At 37.3% G+C, this 23260-nt stretch overlaps 1 protein-coding gene across 4 annotated transcripts in view; it reads left to right on the forward strand.

Annotated features, from left to right (window-relative positions):
* The first annotated feature begins 4139 nt into the window (after positions 1-4139).
* Positions 4140-23260, forward strand: part of LOC128859995 (plasma membrane ascorbate-dependent reductase CYBRD1) — a 49231-nt gene continuing 30110 nt past the window's right edge. Inside the window, exon 1 of one of the 4 annotated variants that reach the window (XM_054097193.1) lies at positions 4140-4521. Coding sequence is in view for 1 of the 4 variants with exons in the window: in XM_054097192.1 (XP_053953167.1) it covers positions 8340-8364 (25 nt within the window). In the remaining 3 variants the exon portion in view is untranslated. Of the gene's footprint in view, positions 4522-4620; positions 4646-4673; positions 4818-7900; positions 8365-23260 lie in introns of those variants that run through there. The other 3 variants (XM_054097195.1, XM_054097194.1, XM_054097192.1) reach the window with 3 other exon arrangements.

The raw sequence follows: 23260 nt of genomic DNA on the forward strand, positions 1-23260 counted from the left end.
GATTTACTAATAGAAAGCTCTTCGCAAAATAACCCTGATCCTACACCGGTGTCCATTTTAGACCCGTCCGTGTAGATCTTAACGGGTGTGTTGGGTGTTGGATCTTCTTCAAACCATTCCAGTCTAGAAGGGATTTTCATTAGGAAATTCCTTTCGAAGCAGAGAATGGGAGGGTGATAATCACAGTCACTGGGTATATCCGAGTAGGAGTCTAAGATGGTTGAAGGTCCATGTGTGACAGTCCAAATTACTTACGGTAATAAATTTTAAAAACTACATTTGAAAAACTTTTCTGTCTTTTAAGCACAATACAAATTTACGTAAATTTTTTTTTTTTTTATAAAACCTCATGTATTTTCAAAAGATATAAGGCACAAATGAAAAACTTCATAAATATAAAAATTCCAGCACGGCACTTTTCTCGCTCATGAGGAACCAATAGCAATTGCTCATCATTCCTTCGCCTCAGAAACCTTTAAACGTCATGCGTTACCTTCATTAATTGGTGGAATCTTTCGGCATGCTCATTACCTTCATCTCCAGGAATTCCATATTTACCCCTGCAAATCATAACACTGAGTTTATATTCAACCAATAATAATTTTTTCTTACCTTTCTTCAATTATAACAATTATGCTGTGTGCTTTTCTTATGGCCAAGGAACCAGTTACTACTACTACATTCCCATGGCAGCCGGTTCTACGTTACCGGAATTACTCGGGATTTTCCCGACCAAGGGCTGCCTCCCCTGTAAACTAGCCCTGTCTAGTGAACAGTATATCACTCTAACCCTTACGTCACATGAGTAACTCCTCGCAGCAACCTTGTTCCAAATACTTCTTCTCAGGGCTGGTATTGAATCCAACCCTGGACCAGAGCTATTCTATAGCTGCGTATACCATAAACGGCTCCACCCGAACTCCACCTAGTAGGTCGTAAGTGAATTTAATGCGCATCACGATTCAAGGCATTCAACGTTCCAAACGATCGTAGGGAACAGGTACTGGCAGAGCAGGGTAGTGGGCAATTGCAGCAGCTCGCCTGACATAACAATCGCTAGCGCTGGTCTGATAAATAGCATAACCTGGCGACCTATGCTATCGCTTGCATCAGACCACTTGCTCATTATCGTCTCGATTGAGAGACCTGCCGACTTCGTTTCCGCGAATCACCGATCCTATATTAACTTTAACAAAGCTAATTGGGCCGGCTTCGCGGAATTCGAATACACCTTCGCCGCTCTTCCCTTCTCCACCGATGTGGGCGCAGGCGAACGCGCATTCCGCAAGGTGCTCACAGCTGCTGCGGCACGCTCATCCCCGCTGGAAGGCTCAAGCACATTCGTCCTAATTTCCGAGCCGAAGCAGCCAGATTGGCAAACGAGCGTGACCACCTTCGCCAGGTCGATCCCGGGGATCCCCGCATAAGCTATCTCAATTTGGAGATCCGGCTACTCGTAGACCTGCAACCTCACCACTGGTGTGAGTAAGCTCTGGTTCACCGTAAGGTCTCTGTCGAACCCGACGAAGCACAACGACAAGGTGCCTATCACCTTCAACGGTTGCACTTCGTCGGACCCGAAGAGATGCACGAGCTGTCTCAGCCGACTTTTTATACTGCATCCTCCGATCAATGGAGCCAAGCGTCATGCTTCCAGAAGGCTGCACAAACTGCCATTGGCCCTGACGGACTGAACGCGCTGATTTTGAAGCACCTGGGATCATAGGGAGTAGGATTTCTCATTAAGGTTTTCAATTTGTCCTTGGCCACTCTCAATATCCCTGACAAGTGGGAAAGTGGTCCCACTACTGAAACCTGGGAAACCCGCCAACCGAGGGGAATCTTATCGTTCGATAACTCTCCTTTCCCCAGTAGTGGAGACACTTGAAGCCTTCCTACTCCCACTCTTCACAAAACACCAGGCGCCAGCCCCAGCCCCACATCAACACGGTTTCCGACGAGTGCATAGCACCACCACAGCACTCACCGCCATAAACGCCCAGATAAACCGCGGGCTTAACCAAAACTGCCCCTGCGAGAGGACTGTCTTAGCAGCGTAGGACCTAAAGAAAGCTTTCGATACAGTCAGCCATTCTATGCTGCTAGATGATATTTATCGGTCGACACTCCCACCAGGGCTGAAGAGGTAGTCCGCAAACTACCTGAGCGGTCGTCACTCGTCAGTGATTTTTTGATATCAAATATCAAAGCAGAGGAAGATTAAGCAAGATGTACCGCAGGGTGGTGTCCTTTCGCCGTTCAACTTCTACATCTCGAAGCTCCCCCAATCACCAGAGGCGACAGTGTAAGAAGTAATGTAAAGATGAAAATTTTGGAAAAGAAAATTTGAAAATGAAGCCGCAAATCTTGTTCCCCCTTATAATTTAGAACAAACTCACTCGAACATCGGAGGCAAAAGTCTAGGCAGGAGTGTTGAACCGAACGAAGTGATGTGGCTCAGGTGAACTACGATGAGTCGTACAGATTCCTCTTGCGGTGCTAGATGGTTGCATCAGCAAATTACGCGAGGTAGAGGCAGTGGGGGCTAAATGCGCTTGATGGCGGGATCAACATGTTACCACAAACCGTGTAGAACATTCCCTATGTGTCTTAAGGAGACACATGGGGGACTCACTAATACCGACCGTTAATAACCCCATAATTTTGGGTGTCTCCTTCGATAGTTTGCTCTGCTGTTGTTGTTGCAGCAGCATAAACATTCCCCATGCATATACGAGGAATGCTGTGAAGTGACAGTACTTGGCCGGATATAAATCCGGTCGTTCCGGTTACCGACTGTCGTAGCGCATAAAACCGCAATCACCACTAAGGCAAAGACAGCCATCATTGGAGTCCAACCGCTACCCATTGCAGACGAAGAGCTTCAGCTGCCTCGTGAGACCCGTGTAACTTTGGCTCAATTGCAGCAGGTTCAACTTTTACTTGTCCAGAATCGACCCCGACATACTTAATAAATGTCCGACCTGTGAAGGTACCCCGCACGATACCAACCCCCTATTCACATGCTCTCTCAAAGTCACTCTCCTAACACCCCTCTCCCTCTCTGGATCCAACCTATCGAAACAGCATGTTTCCTGGGCCTACCGTTCGATCAGTGACTACATCGGTCTGGTGGGGCCTAGCGAACTCCTACAACAACACCAGCACCAACATAAGTACTAAGACAAATTCAGTCACGGATTGGAATAGTCTTTCTGTTAAAAATTTCATGTCTCTCATTTTTTATTTTAAAGAACCGAAACCGCCGCAAAAGAAATGAAAATTGATTTTTTTTTTTTCAAAAATGTATAACTTGTTTTGATTGAATAGCCAGCTGTAGAGTTCATTTTTACAATAAGTAAATAAAAAACGAGTTCGAAACTGAACAGAGTATTTGTTTTGCAGAACACTAAAACTAGATTCACTCGTATTTTAGTTAATTTTCAATTCACTTTCACTCGTATTCCAGAACTTGCCTGAATACATTATATGATATTTCATAATATCTTAAAGCGATAAAAACTCAAAGCTAATGATTTTATAATAATAATTTCCCCTATTTCCCCCCTTGGATCCCCCCAGCCTTGTACATATGTATGTATTTTCAATTTTATGCAACTAATAAATACTTATTTCTTATTTAGCGCATATTTTTAATTTTGTAATACTTATTTTTCATGCGTACTTATTTTCGAGATAGTCAATATTAAAGATTCTCTTTGTAGTGGGACATTCCAACTTTATTTGAATATGTAAATGGAGTCATTGTTTTTTCGCATCAGCACACCCTCGCTTTCATGATCCATATGGTACACATGCACTTGCATATTTGAACATCCACATCGATCCAATTTCTGCTGGAGCAAAGAGCTCAACTAATAGTAAGAACATAAACAACGGAACATTAACATGATTGCCGAAAGATTGCTTGAACAGAATTTAGTCAAATTGTTTTCAGTCCAAACCAATTAAAATATGTATGGTATATGCATATGTATATACATATTTTTAAATGTAGATATGCATATAGTATGTGTGTTGCGCGGTATAATATACAATCAACAACGTGTCAGCGCCAACCAAAGAGCGGCCGCTTGGTTCGTCATCCACACAGCATTTATTTCATTCAACTACCTAACAGTAGAACATTCGTTTGAACTCTTTGGTTGTGCGCGCAAGCCGTGAACTTTTTCTCTCCTTAATTATATTTCGTTTATAGCTTTTTATTTATTGTTTATATTATATTTTGCGTCTGTTTTGACGAAGCGATCTCATTTAAATTTTGTGGATCGATACTATTTTATAATTGAATTTTTAATATTTAAAATTTGTATGCACTCACAAAAGCGTTTTATTTATTTAGCAAATATTTTTTCTAATATGAATAACACAAAGGAAATGAAAACAATTGTTTAAACAAATAGAGAGCGAAACAATTGCGGTTAACATCTGGACTGTAACTTGTAACCAATACAACTTTATTAAACGTTGGTGGCAGCGAAGTGACAAATCACACTTGCGGTAAGTTTACCTTTAGATTCTCATGGCAGTGATCTAATTACATTGTAGCCACGTAGATTACTTACAGTTAAGTAGTTTTGGTTTGCAAATTTAATTGTCCGTGGAAACGGTTTGTGAGAGAGAGGTACTACAATCAGTGTTGTCGCGTCTTGTGTATATGTTTTTTATGCATTGCATAAATCGGTATAAGTTTCGAGATAAAATATCTAAATCAGTCAAGTAAAGAACTTTGTGATGCTGCCAATCATATAGTTATGGATTTTCACAAGTTTGAGTTTGCAAAAAATAAAATAAAGGTGCATATATGAAATTTTTTTATAAAGAGTTAGAAATATGAATGCGAAATTAGCTGTCTGCGGCCACCGTAACCGCACTTACTGTGGGCATGATAGAAAAGGTTTTTAGAGTAGCGGTCGCTCTTTGACAAACAAGACAAAGCCCAGAGTGTATATCTACTATGAAAATGCTTTTCATAAAAACCATCTCCCATTTGCAGGCGGCATAAAATTGTAGGTCCCTCCATTTGAGGAACAACATCAGTATGCACACCACAAATCGGAGGAAGAGCTCGGCCAAACCTCCAAATAAGGATGTACATACTAATTATATACTTTATATATAAATATCAAACGATTTTAATTGCTTATCGAATGCTTATACGGATTATATAATTTATGGGAGGTACGACATTTATTAGCTTTCATATTTCATTTACTTCTTAGGAAAGGATAAATGCGAACTTTTTCGAAAATTTTTTATTTTAAATTTTATTTATTTATATTTATTATTACATTTTATTTATACACGTAAAGTAATGCAATAATATATTGTAATGAAATTTCAAAATGCGTTATTGAATTAAGGACAGAATATAATGACACAACTATAACATAAAATAAATATATTTATTTAAAACAAATAAGAAAAAAATTTGTTTTTCAGATGTTATGAGAATATGTCATGACCCACATATTCTCAAGCATCGGTCGAGTACGTAGAGAGCATGATTGCCACTGTGGTAATTAGTTAACAAAATTGGATACATTCATTTCGTAACTTTTCAAATAAGAAGGTTAATTTAGTTTTGTTCTGCAAGTAATTAATAGTAATTATTAAAAGATTTAAAATGAATTAATATAAAGGTTACTTTATTGTATTTTTTCTATGTAAACATTTCTATATATAATATTTATCAGCATTGAGGCGAAGCATATGAACTGACGTGTTTTTTGAAACGTTAATGAATTACGTACGCCGTCTTGTTTACTGTACTCTTAACTCCTTGAAAATGAACAAAATGTGATTAAACAATACTACTCAGGCCCTATGAGATATTGGCGCGAGAAAGAATTTCGAAAATTACCAGATTTGTAGTTTTTGACAAAACAACACCCTCAACTGTTATGACAACTCATAACTTTCTTCTGCTTTTAAAGCTAAATTTAAATATGTTTAATATAATATTTAATATATATATTTATATATTTTAAATACATTTACGCATTTGAATTTAGGAAGAACTGTTCTTTAAGTATGAATATGTATATGTATGTACTTGTGTATATGTATATTCTCAGAAATGTAAGTATACGCTACATTTTTTGCATTTTAAGCCTTTAAAAATTTTTGAGCCATGCCTTTATAATGCCAAGCACCAACTATTTCTGCTTGAATTTAATACAGTGGCTTTTAAGACACATATAATATGTATATAAATATTATTACTTAAATATATATTAATTATTTGGCTGCCGAAGTATGTGTTTGTTTGCATTTTTAAACGATTTTAATATTTATTAGTACGTTTATATTTCTAGGTAACTTTTAGCAGAAGGGGTCGATGGTTTCAAGAATTTTTTAAAAATATGTTTCCGTAATTGTAGAAATCGTCTTAATTGTGATTTATACAAAAATTTGGTATTTTTCCATTTATTTTAATATAATTTTGTAAAAAAAAAAGAATATAATTACCAATATTTCTTAAGTAGGAATGGATGGCTTGAAGTCATTTTGCAATGCCTAAATGATAATACAATCTTAGGGAAGAAATTTGTAATGGATTTGAAGGAATAGATGGCTTGAGCCTAACTCCGTCGTATACAGCGTCGTATGCGAAATTCGAAACATTTTGGGGAAACTTCGTTTAAATTTAATTATAGGAAATCCAGTCAATGGGGCACTGCTTTCGAAGAAGTTAAAGTGTTTGAGTAGAGAGTGCCTCTTCATGGGATGAAGTATTAGCTTAATGCTTGCATTGGAAGACAGGAAGGAACTAATTGGGTCACTCAACATAGTGTCTAGATAGTCTAAAACTAGCTGAAGAAGGATGAGTAGATATTTTTAAGCATTTTACAGAGAACATATAACATAATTTTTGCAAATATAGCAAAAGTTATTGAAATCAATCTTTGCTTACTAGGGCCAAAAGCCCCAACAGAAAGAGTTTTATCTGTGCTTAATAAAGTTTGGACGCATGAGCAGCCGCAGATGAAGATATATACATACATATGTACAATTAAATGTATTTGAATAGCAATATGTAATTATGATCTCACTTGCTTAGAGTTTAAATAGTACTTAGAAAAAAGACATAATCTGACAAAACACATTCATTCTGTTGTAGCATATCAAAATATGTAGAGTTGATCTCTAGAAAACGTTGTTGGCCACTACTTTATTTTGCTTTGATCTGCTTTTAGTAAATGGTGTAATCTGTATGTAAGTGCACGGAAGTGTGTAAACTGAATATTCAAAAACTTATTATCGGTTTGTTTAATTTTACCCATGATTTCACATATACATATGTATTAATTATATTTGTGTATGCAAATCTTCAATTTAAACTTTGAAAATAGCTTATATATATCATGTTTTGACGGTAACATATTGAACCGCTCTATTTTATGGCTATTCTGTTCTTTTGACATTAAAAATATATTTACCATATAAATAGATCAACTTTAGACAAATTAATATCTAAAGAAATGTTTAAAACATTTGAAAAATAACATTTTTCACTCAGCACTTTCTAAAATTAAAACTGCATAAAAGGAATTTCTGGGCTTCTTTTCTCAGATATCTACTTGTTTTCGTACCTATGTATGTATATCAAATCGCTATCTATTCAATGAGGTACCACACAAAGGTGCATAAATACAACACTGATAAGTTCTCACATCGATATACGCTTGTGCTCGTGCTTCTGTTTGTACATACATACATATATTTTATCTGCCTAAACATGACAAAGAGCAACACAGGGCAGTTTATTTTTGTTTCACAGCTGCTCTTAAAAAGCAAAAAGCTCAATTGTTTGCTATTACATCGTTGGTTCTCTTTGTCGCTCGAGCGTTTAACTCCAACTTTTATTGGGGGTACGAAGCGAATAAAACATCAATATGTTACAAAATCGTGGGAGTACATAATTTTGTTGTTGATGAAAATTCATTGCGTGGCCTCAGAAACTTCTCGCTTCCGCATCCTTTTAGTTTAAAACATAGATTTTGTGTCACCAGTTGTGAAATAAATCGCTGCTATCAAACAGTACAAAGATTTTTTTGTGAATAAATATAAAAATACAAACAAGATATAATAAAGTCAAACACTTTTTAACATAATTGTATATACATATATGTAAATATGTACATGTGAAGTGTACGCAACTTATCATCTGTTTCAGTGTGATTTGCAAAGCGTATTGTTATTAATGGCTGGAATTATTAATACAGTTTAAATTCGCACAAACAAAGAGAAAGATAAGCAGGGTTCAGCTTTAAAAAAAAACAGGCACACAGTGAGGCTGTGCACAAATTACAACCATGAAAATCCCAATTTTCGTTATAGGCAAGTCAGATGAATTGTACTTAATCTTATACCTATATACATATATAGTATCTACTTGTTTGAATGTATTATATTCATATATAATATATTATAGAAATGTAAATGTTTGTTTGTAGTTTATATACTCATCCAGTGCGATGAAATTTTTAGTTATGGGCAATATTCTTTTTGTATGGCACAATATTCTTTAAAAAGTCTGGCAGTAAAAATTCAGTATTTTCAGATTCTACTTGATACAATTTTTTGTTGCGAGGTGATGTAATGTTACCTATGATGTTTCTTCATTACATTAGATATGTATGTAAATATCGATATTCAAACATTTGCAACTCGTATCTGTCTCGATTGAGAGACGTTAGCCCCCCGCAAGGTAACATATGTGACAGTGTTTTGACTTATAGCGTTGTTTTAATTTATAATAATGAAGGGAGTGATAGGAACACCCCGATATAGGGTGGGCCATATAGCGTTTGCTTTTTGAACCACCTATTTTTTTGAGAATGGTAACACAAATGACATGTCAAGTGTGTTCATAATTTACTTAAAGGTTTGACATTTACGAAATGGGACGCTATACGCTTGAACAAAATTGGGAAATATTGAAAACCTATTTCTAAAGTGGTGAGTCTTCTTCTTCTTCCGCGGTTACAGTAAATGGCGAGCGTTACCGTGACATGCTCAACGAGTTTTTGTTTCCAAAAATTGAAGAGGACACACTGCCAAAGTTACACTCGAACTTTTGGCTACCGTTTTTGCATTTCGATATCAATTGGCCGCCTCGGAGCTGTGATTTAAGCCCGTTGGACTATTTTTTTGTGGGAAGCCGTTAAGGAAAAATGCTATGCGAACCATCCAGAGACGATTGATGCTTTAAAACACGAAATCGAAGTTGCCATTCATGAAATTGGAGCCCAAACAATCGAAAATGTGCTTAAAAATAGGGTTGATTGAATGGCCTACTGTAAAGCCAGTCGTGGCGGTCATTTGAACGATATTATTTTTCATTCATAAATGACAATGTTCAATCTTTAAAATAAAAAAAAAAGTTTGAAAAAATATTGATTAATTTTTTTTTTATAGCCCATTCAAAAAGCAAATTTTACATGGCCCACCCTATATTATTGTTAAAGTGCTAATTATTTTCACTCCTTTTTGAGTTTTTTTTTATAAAACTAATTTTTCCATTGAAAATATAACATAAAATATTTTTTTACAGTACTTTTAAAATACAGAATTATGGCCCAAAATACATATTTTTGTGGTATAACCCTGAATATTAATTCAACGTTATTTTGTTTCTACAGAATTTTGAAAATGCAAAATTATGACCCAAATGAATCCAGAATGTTTAGAATTCGTTTCACATTTTTTCCATAATTTTTACCCAAATGATTATTGTAATGCAGAATTTAGGACCATTCCGTTCGTGAGCATGTCTGGTCACGAACCCTCTAGCTGGTGTTGGGGTCGTGATATTCTGAAAGTTCGTATATGTACAATATATGGTTTGTTTTATCAAAGCACGGCGGTTTGAAGCCTACATATATACTTCAAAGAAACTCCAATACTTAACTGATTTCTGGATCTAGTCCAGTTGAGCCACAGAAAAAATGTGATTAATTTATTGCCATTGGCGTAGAAAAAGGGCATTGCAGGTGCTTTTGTTATTGAAAGCTTCTACATTTAGACTCATAGTTATCCAGTAGGCATCATGGAGTTTGTTGTTGATATTTTGTCAATCCAGCTTATTCTCATAATTTTTCTATAGCCCCACATTTCGAAGGCTTTTAGTCGGTGTATGCTTATGGAGTTCAACGTCCAGGCTTCGCATCCATATAAGAGTTTTGACCATACATAACATCTTAAAAATCTTGTATTTAATTCAACTGGTATGTCCCGACGTGCCAGTATTGTTTTAATCTTCATGAAGATCGCTCTAGCCATTTCTACTCTGCCTCTTATTTCATGGTCATGGTTTGTTTGTTTGTTTGTTAACAGTACTAAACGCCCCGCTAGTGTAGGGCATATCACCGGTCTTCTTCATCTAGCTCGTGTAAAGGTAGGCCCAGGAAACATGCTGTTTCGGCGGGTTAGGTCTAGAGGGAGAGGGCTGTTAGATGAGTCGGTTTTAGAGGGCATGTGAAAAGGTGATTAGTGTCGTGCGGGGTGCGTTCACATGCGGGACATATGTTTGGTATATCGGGGTCGATTCTGGATAAGTCGGAGTTTAACCTGCTACAGTATCCAGAACATAATTATGCCAGTGTTACACGTGTCTTACGGGGAAGCTGGAGCTCTTCATCAGCTATAGGTGGTGGTTGGACTCCGATTACGGCATTCACAAGACGGTAGTTTAAGAAGGTGGTGACGGTCGCCAGGTGAATGTCGTTTTTTCATGGTCCCATAGGTACTTCAGCCATACTCCTAGATATTTGAAGTTATTTACTTTCTCTATTGTTTTGCCCGATATGATTAGTCTCGCATAGGAATTGTCTCTACTGCTTTTATTTACAATAATAAATTTGATTCTACCAATATTTACATATATTTAGCCCGAAGTCTTTGCTGTGTTTTTCCACTTTGCTTACAATAGTTCGGAGATCCTGGATATTGTTTGTTAGTAACGATGTTATTGTATATCACATTAACTTTAAAACCTATTTCTGCGTCATTTAATGCTTCTACAAATATTTTTTTCTGCGTAAACGTTAAATAATAGTGGCGATGGTATGCAACCTTGTCTCACTCCTCTGCATATTTTTGTCTCACTTGTGGTGTTGTCTCCGAGTCTAATTTCTGCAGGCTGATTCCGATATAAGTTTTGTATACATTTGACGTCGTATTTGTTTATGTCCAAATGTTTCATTATTTTAATTAGCTGGTTATGTTGTATTTTGTCAAAGGCTTTCTCGTAGTCTATGAAACACATGCAGATATCTTGATTGGCGTCCTGTGATTTTTGTGTAAGCATTTGGTTCTCTGGTTCCAAGCCCTTTTTAAAGCCAAATTATGTTGTTCCCATAGCGGCCTCTCATTTTTTATAAATTCTGTTATGAATGATTTTTAGAAAAATGTTTAGTGTATGGCTGATTAGACTTATTAGCCGACAATCCTTGCATTGTTTTGCATTGGTCTTTTGTGGTATCACAGTAAACGTGAACTTTAACCGTGAGCTTCGATATTTAACAGCTTCATATGTGGTTAAACATTTGCATCTGTTATCTATAAGTATGATAACATCAGCTGAGATTTCGTCACAACCTGGTGCTTTTTTGGTTTAGATAATTTTATCACATTTTTTATTTCAGACTAGTTATTTTAAGTAATGAATGATCTGTTGAGTCATTTATAGTATGCTAACATTTTCATTTCCTAAATCCTCTTTGAACAATTCATAAATACTTATGAATTATGCATAAATACTCACATTCAAATAAAACATAAAAAGTTTTTCTTGAGAGAGATAGCATTCCACGACTACTACGTAATTGTTACACTTTGTGGAAGAAGAAAAATGAAGAAAAAGTTTTTTGTAATAGAAAAAGCCCTTCATAAAAAAAAATGCCGTTCGGAGGCGGTTTGAAACTGTAGGTCCCTCCATTTGTGGAACAACATCAAGACGCACGCCACAAATAGTAGGAGGAGCTCTCGGTCAAACACCCAAAAAGAGTGTACGCGCCAATTATATATATATGTATATATTCAATTAAACTATAGTTCATTCTTTAGCAAAAGCCATATACATAAATCGAAATTTCAAACTTTGTACAAAATTCAAAAAAATTCATCAACTTTTCAACTTTTGTATAGCCCATTCAATTTTAATAAAACAATTTTAAATAAACAAAATTTCTCTGCCAAAATCTGGGATTATAAAATAGTTCTAGATAATAACCATACTTTTTCACATACAACCCCGTGTTATCGATAATTATTACTACGAATGTAAGGATAAACATCAAAATAAAAACTAAATGAAATGGACTCCGGCAAAGAAGATAGGTCTGTAGAAATAATTTTAATAAAATTTGTGTTAGGAATTATTAATAATGCATTCATATTACAGAAAAAACGTGTGCTCTTAAGCGTATTTTCCTCTAAATCTATACTAATATTATTAAGAGGAAAACTTTGTTTGTTTGTTTGTTTGGTTGTAATGAATAGGCTCAAAAACTACTAGACCGATTTTAAAAATTCTTTCACCATTCGAAAGCTACATTATCCCCGAGTAACATGGATTATATCTTATTTTGGAAATAGGGCTCGAGATATAGGTCAAAACGTGGACCCGGGTAACCTTCGCACGTGTATGTACAATATGGGTATCAAATGGAAGCTGTTGGTGAATGCTTTAGTTCAGAGTATATTTCATGCCGCTCCGTGACTAGGGTCTCGAGGTAGAGACCAAAACGTGGACCCTAGAATGAGTTTGTACAATATGGACATCGAATTGAAGCTGTTGGTGAATGCTTTAGTACAGAGTATTTTTCATGCCGCTCCGTGACTGGGGTCTCGAGATATAGCTCAAAACGTGGACCCGGGTAACCTTTGGTTGTGTATGTACAATATGGGTATCAAATGAAAGCTGTTGATAAGTGCTTTAATACGGGGTAATTTTCATACCTATTGATGACTAGGGTCTCGAAATATATGCCAAAACGTGGACCCACCGTGTCTTTGCACCGAATTAAACCAAACTTACGCACATTGTTAAGTATGTTAGTATTAAAAATGGGTTTCGTAAAGTTTGGTTGTATTTCGGAGCACTGGCAACGGGTACAGCTTTCTTTTGAACCAGCCATAATGTCGCTTAGTTTTTTAACGCTTGGGGCGGAACTGAACTGTCAATGACTTACAATGTGTCAATATTTCTTTCTGATTTGGATGCCATAAGGAAAAAACGTAAAATTGTTTGTGAATTTTTTTGGAGTGGATTTTTGGAATAGTTTCTTACGAAATTTGAGAATTTAATGTGAAGTCCGAATGAAATTATGTGTTCGTGAAAAAAAAAAAATTTTCGTTTTTTTTTTTGAAAAATATAAATGGATAATGGTTAAAAAAGTTCCAATACTTAATAAAACATATAAATTGAAACGAAAAATTCATGGATGATCAGGAAAAAAGACGATTGTTTCTTAGTTATTCATATGCGTTGATTTGAAATTTAAAAACAATCTTCTTTTTTCCTGATTTTCAATTTATATTTTATATTGGAGGTTGAATTAGTTTTAAAGGTGACACACAGATGGCGCTATTTATCACTTTATCGCGTTGGCAATACTGAATATATATTCATGACAAAGCCTCATCCCTAGGCTTTGTTTATCAGTATCTGTCATTTCGCTGAAGTATAAACAACGCAGTGTTTTCGTGCTCCGAGTATGTCAACTTTCGTGCCGTCGAAACGCAATTTGCGGGAAGCTTTGCTTTTCTGCTTCAATTTTTCAATTTGAAAAAAAAATACAGCCCAAGCCCGTGAATTGCTGCAGGAGGCCTACCCAGACCATACTCCGTCGATTTCAACATGTGAGTACTGGTTTCGACGATTCAAAAGTGGTGATTTTCACACCGAAGACAAGGAGCGTCTTGGCCAGCCCAAAAAGTTCGAGGACGCGGAATTGGGGGAATTGGTAAACGAGGACTCGTGCCAAACCCAAGAAGAGCTTGCTGAATCATTGGGCGTTGATAAATCAACCGGTTGCAAGCGTCTAAAAGCGATGGGAATGATCCAAAAGCAAGGACATTGGGTCCCGTACGAGTTGAAGCTGCGCGACGTCGAACGGCGATTTTTTACGTGCGAATTGCTGATCGAGCGACAACATCGGAAGGGTTTTTTGCATCGGGTGGTGATTGGCGACGAAAAATGGATCCATTACGATAACCCAAAACGCAAAAAATCATGGGGTTTGCCCGGCCACGCATCAACGTCGACGGCCAAGCAGAATATTCACGGCAAGAAAATCATGCTCTGCATTTGGTGGGATCAGGTCGGCGTCGTATATTTTGAGCTGCTCCAACCGGGCGAAACAATCACAGGGGATCGTTACCGACTGCAATTGATGCGTTTAAGCCGGGCATTGAAAGAAAAACGGCCGGAAACGGTAAAAAGGCACGACAAGGTTATTTTGCAACATAACAGCGCTCGGCCGCATGTTGCTCAACCTGTCAAAAAATACCTTGGAACGCTTGGCTGGGAAGTGTTACCCCACCCGCCGTATAGTCCAGACATAGCTCCCTCCGATTATCATATCACCAGCGGTTCTCCTCGTACGAGGCTACCAAAATATGGGTTGAGTCATGGATAGCCAAGCAGCGGTCAGAATTTTGCAGAAACGGCATCCGGAAATTGCCCGAAAGATGGGCGAAAGTTGTAGCTAGCGATGGCCAATACTTCAAATAAAATATTTTGTACCGTTTTTTCACAATAAAGCCCCAAATCTTCGAAAAAAACCTTTAAAACTAATTCAACCTCCAAAACCATATATTTTCTGTTCTAAACCATATCTATTCTATTTTAGTGTGCCCAGCGAAGGGGGCTGGGTTTGCTAGCACTTATTATAAAATGTTATATCGAATGTCGCGTGCATATTGCTGCCATAATTTTTTGAAACCTCAGTAAACGTCGTTTACAGATTTCCTCCAACTGTTTATTATTAGCAGCCAAATGCGCAATTAAATTAGCTATTCTTTCTCCTTGTCTTTTCTTCATATCGTTAATAATAATGAAACAAACCAAAAACACCGAAATATTTCACCAAAATAATTGAGTTCACCAAATGTGAACGAGTATATTAATTTTGTGGATTTATTTGTAATTAATGCATATGTGAACGTACTTTTTTTCCAGTTACTCGTTCGACTTTGACATAAAGTAAAACAATTAAAGTAAAGTAAGTATAAAAGTTAGAAAGAAATACCATAATGATAACCGCACAAAAACAAAAAACATGAATTGCATACTGCACTCAATGATAAATTAATTTGCGCAAAGTACTTGTTTAAATACAGTCTGGATGCCTCGAGTAAATACAATGTTGCTCAGTATTTGGTGTGGTTCACTAAACTCACAGTGTTTTACCTTAAATTTTTTAACACTTTGAGAAACAGTGTATCACACATACACGTTCTTATGGGTTTTATGAATATCAACAAAGCGTATCTTCAGGGTTGATGCTCTGCACATCGCTATTTTACACAACTTGATTGATTTAAATTTGTTTCAAAAAGGTTTATACTATGTTTACAGACTGCTACGTTACGTTAACTATCAGATGATGATTATTTTTGTATTTTCTTCTTGAATTCAAGTAGCATGAGTTTATCAATTTTTCCTTAGATATTTTTAGTGAGTCATATCTCCCTTGGAAAAAGTTTTTTTTTAAGTTTGGTGTTTAGTGAAGCCAGTTGTGTGATACAGCGCTCCGAAACTGAGGTAAAGAGAAAATTCGATCAATTTTTCAAATTTATGCCCCCTGTAAAAAGTTAAAGCATGCGGCAAAAAAAATTGTTCTGATTATGAACTCAGTATCGAATTGTTAAATAGTTATAAATGAATGTTAAAGGACTTTAACTATTTAAATAACTCCCTCTATAATACCTATATTCATAACATGGAACTGAACATTAAATCCAATTCCAAAACCTTCTGGAATTACATAAAATCTTGTTGGAGTAGTGCCAGTGTCTCCACCGGCATCATTTTAGATAATAGCCAAACGTGAGTAATAGTCAAAATACTTGAGAGTTTTTAAGTCGAATTTGGTTGATGAATAACTTGATCATCCGTGCGACTTTTCCACTGACTTAAACTACGCCTGGAACTTTGGAGCTCTATGTCTTTCTCAGGAGGATATTAGTAATTCTTTACTTGAACTGAATCTTCCTCTTAAACTGATGCTGATAGACTTTCAGCAGTTTTGATAAAAAATTATCCGTCCTTGGTCTATTCGCGGAAATTAATATTCAACAAATCTTTATCGTCAGGTAGTTTCATTGGCGCATGGAAGCTCTCTGCCCTTCTTTATGGCGATAAAAATGACATTAAAAATGATAGGCCTATTTAACAGCTATCGACTTTTTCCAAAATGTTTGAGCACGCGTTCAATGCAAAAATGACCTCTGTGGTTAAATCTTTATTGAGTTTGTTGACAATAGATATACAGTATTCCGTCTTTCTTGGCTGGTTTCCAGGCTGACTGTATTTACACAGACTTTTCGAAAGCTTTCGACAAAGTTTCTCACAGAGTCTTAATTAAAAAATTAGCTTATTTCGGTTTTCGTTCTACTTTCCTGCAATGGATAATCTCTTATTTGTGCAATAGACTTTCGCTGTAACAATTGATGGTACTTCATCTACCCCTTTGTTGCCAACTCTGGTGTTTCGCAAGGATGTATCTGGGACCGCTCTTATTTGTGTTATTTATTAATCATACCCAAAGTTGTTTCTCATTTGCAAAATTTTTGCTTTATGCTGATGACCTTAAGATCTTCTCAGTGTTCAAAACTCAAGAGGATGCCGTTAATCTTCAAACCGATATTGATCGGCTTTATTAGTGGTGACAGCAATCATGTCTTTCGCCGAACTTGTCCAAGAGCTTTTGAATGTTCTTCTCGAAAATATCTAACATTGTGCACACTAAGCACAATATCTGGATTTGTGTACTTCGTCAGACGGAATGCCACTAAGTTCTTAGATCCCTATACCAACAAGTTCATCTATACATTAATCCTGTTTTTATTTGGATAGCATGTAGTCAGCGAGCTATCAATAGAATCAAACGCGTGCAATTTTTTCTCAAATATGCCCTTCGGTCTCTGAATTTTATTGAACCCATGCCATCATAGGTATTCTGCTCGTCTCATGCTTATAAGTCTCAAGTTCTTAGAAATTCGTAGGTCAATACTGTGTTTGTCCTTTACTTATAATATGATTACTGGAGTCATAGATTGTCCTTACTTGCTGAAAAGGGATCGATTAAATGTTCCCCAGCGATCTCTTTGGAACCTCTACCCTTTTTATGGGGAAAACTTTAAAACTAAGTATGCCAGTCATGCTCCCATTGTTCGCGATTTACTTGAATTAAATTCCATTTGTGGAACAACATCAACACGCACACCACAAATAGGAGGAGGAGCTCGGCCAAGCACCTAACAGAAGTGTACGCGCCAATTATTTAATTTATTTTTTAAATTCCATTAATAAAGGCGTTGTTTTTGATTTTTAGCTTACACGAGGTGCTTTTTTAAATTTTTTGAATCCTATATTATATGTAGTTGTTTTTAAATATATATAATAAATGTATCCATAGTTTCATCTAAGTGACTTTTGCATCATAGTCTGTAAAAATCGAAGTTCAGATTTAAATAAATAAGTAAAAAAATAAATAAATAAATAAAAAATCTAGGGTCTGTCAGACTCACGCACGGTAGAAGTGAAACTTCTAAGTTGGTTGTTCCATGCATGGGAGCCCCGGTTTAGATCTCTCCCCCCTCTCTCGTGTTAAATTCAGGTTTTCATTTGATATATTTATTTGATATATTTACTTAATATATATTTACCTTGGATTGCCATGTATTTCATCAGGCATATTGGAGGCAACTATCTGTTGATGAGTCGCATCTGATGCGCAAGTTTGCGTCACATCAGTCTCACTCTGACTCATTTTGCCCGTAACTTAATTGTTCACCAACACACACTGAATTTCCTTCGATTTAGCGATATTGTTAAAAACTATTAAGAATATCGCTTCGTTCAGTGCGAATCACAGGTCAACGCAATATTCTAACCTCGCTTCACACTTACTGAACGGCTGATGCACGGCGTGGGTAGTTTGCTATAGAGCAGTGCTGTCCATCCCTTACATCAATTGATGACACGTATTCTTACTCTCCATCGTTCAGTCGTTAGCAAACCAGCAACGAATAAACAACACGTTTGTCCTCGACGCTTAATGTATGCAATACAATGTATTGTGAGAACTTTTTTATGCTAGAAAGTGCCTTTGGCGACTTGCAATGCCTTTTATGTTACAAGTCGTTCAAAGGAAGCTATAGATGTAATATCAAAAGGCATTTCGATTCCTCCCACAAAAATTTTCTACTCCAATCCAATATTTATTTATTTTGGTTTAACTTTCCCACTGGGCTGCTCCCATTCTCTCGTTCTCACTTATACACTCACATTTTTCATTTTGGACAGCACTGCTATAGAGCAAACGGGAGAGAAAGAAAGGCATTCGAGAGAGAAGGGGAGAGACGGCGTGTCTCGGTGGCTCCCTCACATCGTTCAGCGCTTGCGATGCGAGAGAGCGACAGAGAGAGCGAATAGGCGAGAGTGGGAAGGAGCAGCTGCTCCTTGGCCCCGCCCATTTGACGGATTTCGGTAACGCTCCGAACTTACCGTTTCACTCGCCTATTTTCAATCTGCCTTGGGGCCCCGACGTGCCTAAAGAAGTTTCACTTCAATAAATAAACAAATAAATAAATAAATAAACAAATCAAGCCAATTGGCTACTTTTTTAGGGTATTAAAGTCAGCCATTGGAAATTTGAAAAGTACGTAGTGTAATATATCTGCTAAGTGACCACCTACATTTTAATCACTTTGAAGAAATTTTCGATGACATTTTGGCACAGTGCCTGCTCAATTCAACAATCCAATTTCTATCTCGTTTTTTGATTCAATAATTAATTTTTTGCCATTGGCTCTTACCCATTCGGTAGTGAATTTAAGAGTGTATACTTGATCAATTTGTTTCCAGCCCTCGGCCTCTGTCTACTCCGTTATGGCTGTTTATAGCACAAGGCAAAGTTGTCGGTTAAAGGGTTAACAAATGCAATTGCACAAATACCGGTAAACATTCGAACGTGTACTCGTACATATTTACGTACTTAGATACATAAAAATACATACACATGTATATAGGTAAGTAATAATTTTTACGAATGCAAATAAAAAAAGAAAAACAATGAAATCTCGGTACATATTTATACATACGTATGCATGTATTTAGTTCTTGACGGCAATCATATTGATTGACTAACTGGTTACCGTGAATCATTAAAATTCAAAACAGGTGTAACCGTGGCTGGCATTCTATGCACATATTAAACATATATAAGTACGTAGTATATATGTATGTATATACTAAAATCAGCAAAATGGTATTCAAATCAATTGCCACAAAGTTTCAATTGTTAGATTCCATATTGGTAGAGTTCTTTTGTACTCTTTTGTTTAGTTTTCAAAAAATTTACTATCGCAATTTGGAATTCACTTCGAGATCATATCAACTTCCTGATACTTTGTGTCTCAAAATGGTATGAAATGTAAGATGTACATACTTACATAAATTCATAATATAAAAAATTTCAGTTATCGGAATTGGGCGTGGTTGCTAATTCATTTCACTTGTTGTTTTTACTTGCGATCCACGAGCACGGAGAAAAGATGCTTCTACATAAATTTTAATTAAAGATTTCTGGAAACGGTTCCCCATTTAGATCACCCATTTTGACATTTAGGTAGTTGCATACGAACATGATTTAGTTATTATAGATGCTAGAGAAATTCGTCTGAAGGTTAATCTCTACCGAACCGAACTAGTATGTTTTAAGAGACACCTTAAAATAGACATCTTCAGCACCCCATCACTTTTTGCCGAGGTCTAGAGGCCCACTGTCCTGTGCGAACAGGGGGCATAGCTGAGCTCCAAGCTGTCGGGGGGGTCGGCAGATTGCGGATAGCAGGAAGGCCAACTACAGGTTAGTTGTGAATAAGTCTTGACAAATAAGCAACCCTCGACAAGGAGCGCCAGAGGAGGAGGAAGCGGTATCTCCGTTGATACCTCTGCGACAAGGGAACTAAACACCGTATTTAAAAAGATGCCCTTCGCGAGGGCGCTATGATCAAAAAAATCCAGGAGCGTCGGACTCAAATTGAGCGGTTCTCCTGGTCAGCGTCTGTTCTCCATAGCAGGAGCGGCTGATTAGAACAAGTTAGCCTGGCCTTTGGGTCATCAGGATTGATACCAGTAAGATTCTGATTATGGCATACTGGTTTGGAAGTCTAATAAATAAAAAACAACGGAAACATTAATTCCGAAGCTGAAGAAGCCTTTAAGCGGAGCACCGTTGTAAGAAAGTCCCCTCCACAGGAAACAGGAACAACCAAACAAAAAACGGAGGACAACGCACCGACGCTTGTAGCGAGCCAACGCCGTACAAGCAGAAGCGGCACTCCGTCCCCTCCTGCACCGACTCCGACGACCGGTGCATTATGTGAGCTGGTAGAGCGTCTATGAAAGGAAATCGACGGATTACTGTCATATGTCGAACAGCGGAAAAATGCACACGGTGACATCAGAAAAATGTGTGGCATAATAAAACGCGCACACACTGACTTAATCACACAGCTCGAAGTCGAAGAGCGAAGAGCCAGGCTAATATCGACACCGGTGCGGATAACCCAAGCATAACTACAAACAAGTGTGAAACTATCCGCTAAAAGAGCCAGGGATAGAGATAGCCCTAAAAGTGTCACAGTGCAGATAGCAACAAAGTCTCCATCTGCTAAAAAAAGTAAAGACGACAGCTACCCGCATGCATTGATTCCTCCCGGGACCAAGGAAGAATGGACGAAAGTCCCAAGAAAAAAGAAACCTAGGAGGGATAAAAAAAGGTGGCAGATATATTAGACCCATGCCTGATGCGATCATCATCGAAAAAAAGGCGGATAGTATGACATACGCGGACATGCTGCGTTTGGTGAAAAATAGCGTAGAGCTCAAAGACCTCAGCGACAAGGTAAAAACCATGCGGTCTACACAAAAAGGTGAACTTGCGATCGAACTAAAGAGGAGCAAGGCTTTTGGAGCACCAAGCTGTCGTGCGACCATAGAAAAAACCCTAGAAAATATGGCAACGGTCAACCTCAAGACGCACAATATTACAATTCACTGCAGAGGACTTATTCCGGATCTGAGCACAGGAAGCGGAAAATGCCCCCGATATCAAGAGGCGATGCGCAAACTTAAAGCATGGAGATATTGCAGCTCAACACCAACCACTGTCGACCAAGGCAGAATTACACTCGGAGGTTTGTCATTGACTGCCGAGGGGCTACCGCTATTAGAAAAATGTTTTTCTTAATTTTGGTGTTTCTCCGAGACTCGAACCAACGTTCTCTCTGTGAATTCCGAATGGTAATCACGCACCAACCCATTCGGCTACGGCGGCCGCTCGTCAGAGTTTCCAATCTTTAATGAGTCAATGGTTGCCTTTCTGTTCGTGTAATTGACTTGAATTGTTTTGTCGCCATTAATTGCTATGTTCCATTTTTTGAACCAGTTCAGTGTTTTGTTAAGGTCGTTTTATAAATTTGTTTGTTCTATTTTCGGGTCTCTATGAGATGCCGTTAATACAGTGTCATCTGCAAACGTCGCAATCATGCTATTTGCTAAAGACAGTTCCGGTAAATCTGCGGTGTGGATAAGATACAAAGTGGGTCCTAATACACTGCCTTGGGGAATTCCTGCGCTTGTTCCTGTAGCTTGTCACATCTTTATTGGGCTTTGGGATCGCAATGATTTCGGAAATTTTCCATGTCTTTGGGAAGTATTTGAGCTTGATAGCAGCATTAAAAACGTTCCTGAGATAAATTATTGCTCTGCACTCACAATAGTACCAAACTGAAGACAACACAATAGTTTGTGAGTATCGGACTATTGAATATTCTCCTACGTTTCATTCCCCCCACAACCGCTTTCGAAGACAGTGGGAGGAGTGAATACTATCAATGGTCTCTTGTGTCAATAGACATAAACGCGGCTCCACCTTGAAGAAATGCTAACGCGGTTCCAGGGTGGAAATCAGCCGAGGAGGAGTATTGTTATAGTGTTAGTGTGGCATGCTCCATATACCATTGGTGTGATGGCACCTTTGATGATGTTTTACATATTTTGATTTACACCTCCTGACTAAAAAAAAATGGTACAAATAAAAAATTACTGAATTTGGCAAAATTTCTTAGAGTTGTTCTGGACTTTCCTGGACAAGAAATATCGTTGAAAGTTGATGAATATAGCTTAATGCGCTTTACTTCTATAGTATAAACAGCGGGGAAAGGCTGCGGTTCGGTCGGAGTTAAAAAGTATGTGTTATCAAATACTATCTAGACACATCTTAGACATATTTTTGAAGTATTTTGAACTTATGAGTGCTTCAGGTATGCCGGGGAAATTACCATGCCTTCAGCTTAAATAGAACCGCAGAGGAAGATAATTGGGTGGGAATCGGATATCTTTATAACTGATGACAAGTTTTCCATCTCTCCATTCGATTTAAAATCAATATTTGAAATAGATCAGTGAGAAAACCCAGAAACTTTCACTGCTTACAGACCTTCATTCGACCGTATTCACTTGATGTACTTCTACTACACTCGATGAACGAACAATACGGAGCTTACCTAACGCTTACTGAAACTCTTAAAATCGATCAAATGGATTCTCACGTGACTCAGGGGTGCATTGCGCTGTTGGCTATAGTGTCGTAAGAGGGCGGCGACCGACCCGTAACCGAATGGGTAGGTGAGTGACTACCTTTCGGGAGTACGTGGGTTCGAATCTCCTTTCATGAACATCAAATAATAGAAAAAGGCAATGGCAAATCTCCGAGTGTATTTCTGCAATGAAAAAGCTCCTCATACAAACAATTTGCCATTCAGAGTAGGCTTAAAACTGTAGGCCTTTCCATTTGTGGAATAATGTCCATACACACACCACCAATAGGATTATTATTATATTATTATTTATTTATTTTATTGTGAGAGGAAATAGATATAGATAAATTAGTGCTTGCCTCATAAAATGTGTAAAATTAGTTTTGCAGTTTTAAGC

The sequence above is a fragment of the Anastrepha ludens genome, chromosome 4 (genome assembly GCF_028408465.1).
Source record: "Anastrepha ludens isolate Willacy chromosome 4, idAnaLude1.1, whole genome shotgun sequence".
NCBI classification, from domain to species: Eukaryota; Metazoa; Arthropoda; class Insecta; order Diptera; family Tephritidae; genus Anastrepha; species Anastrepha ludens.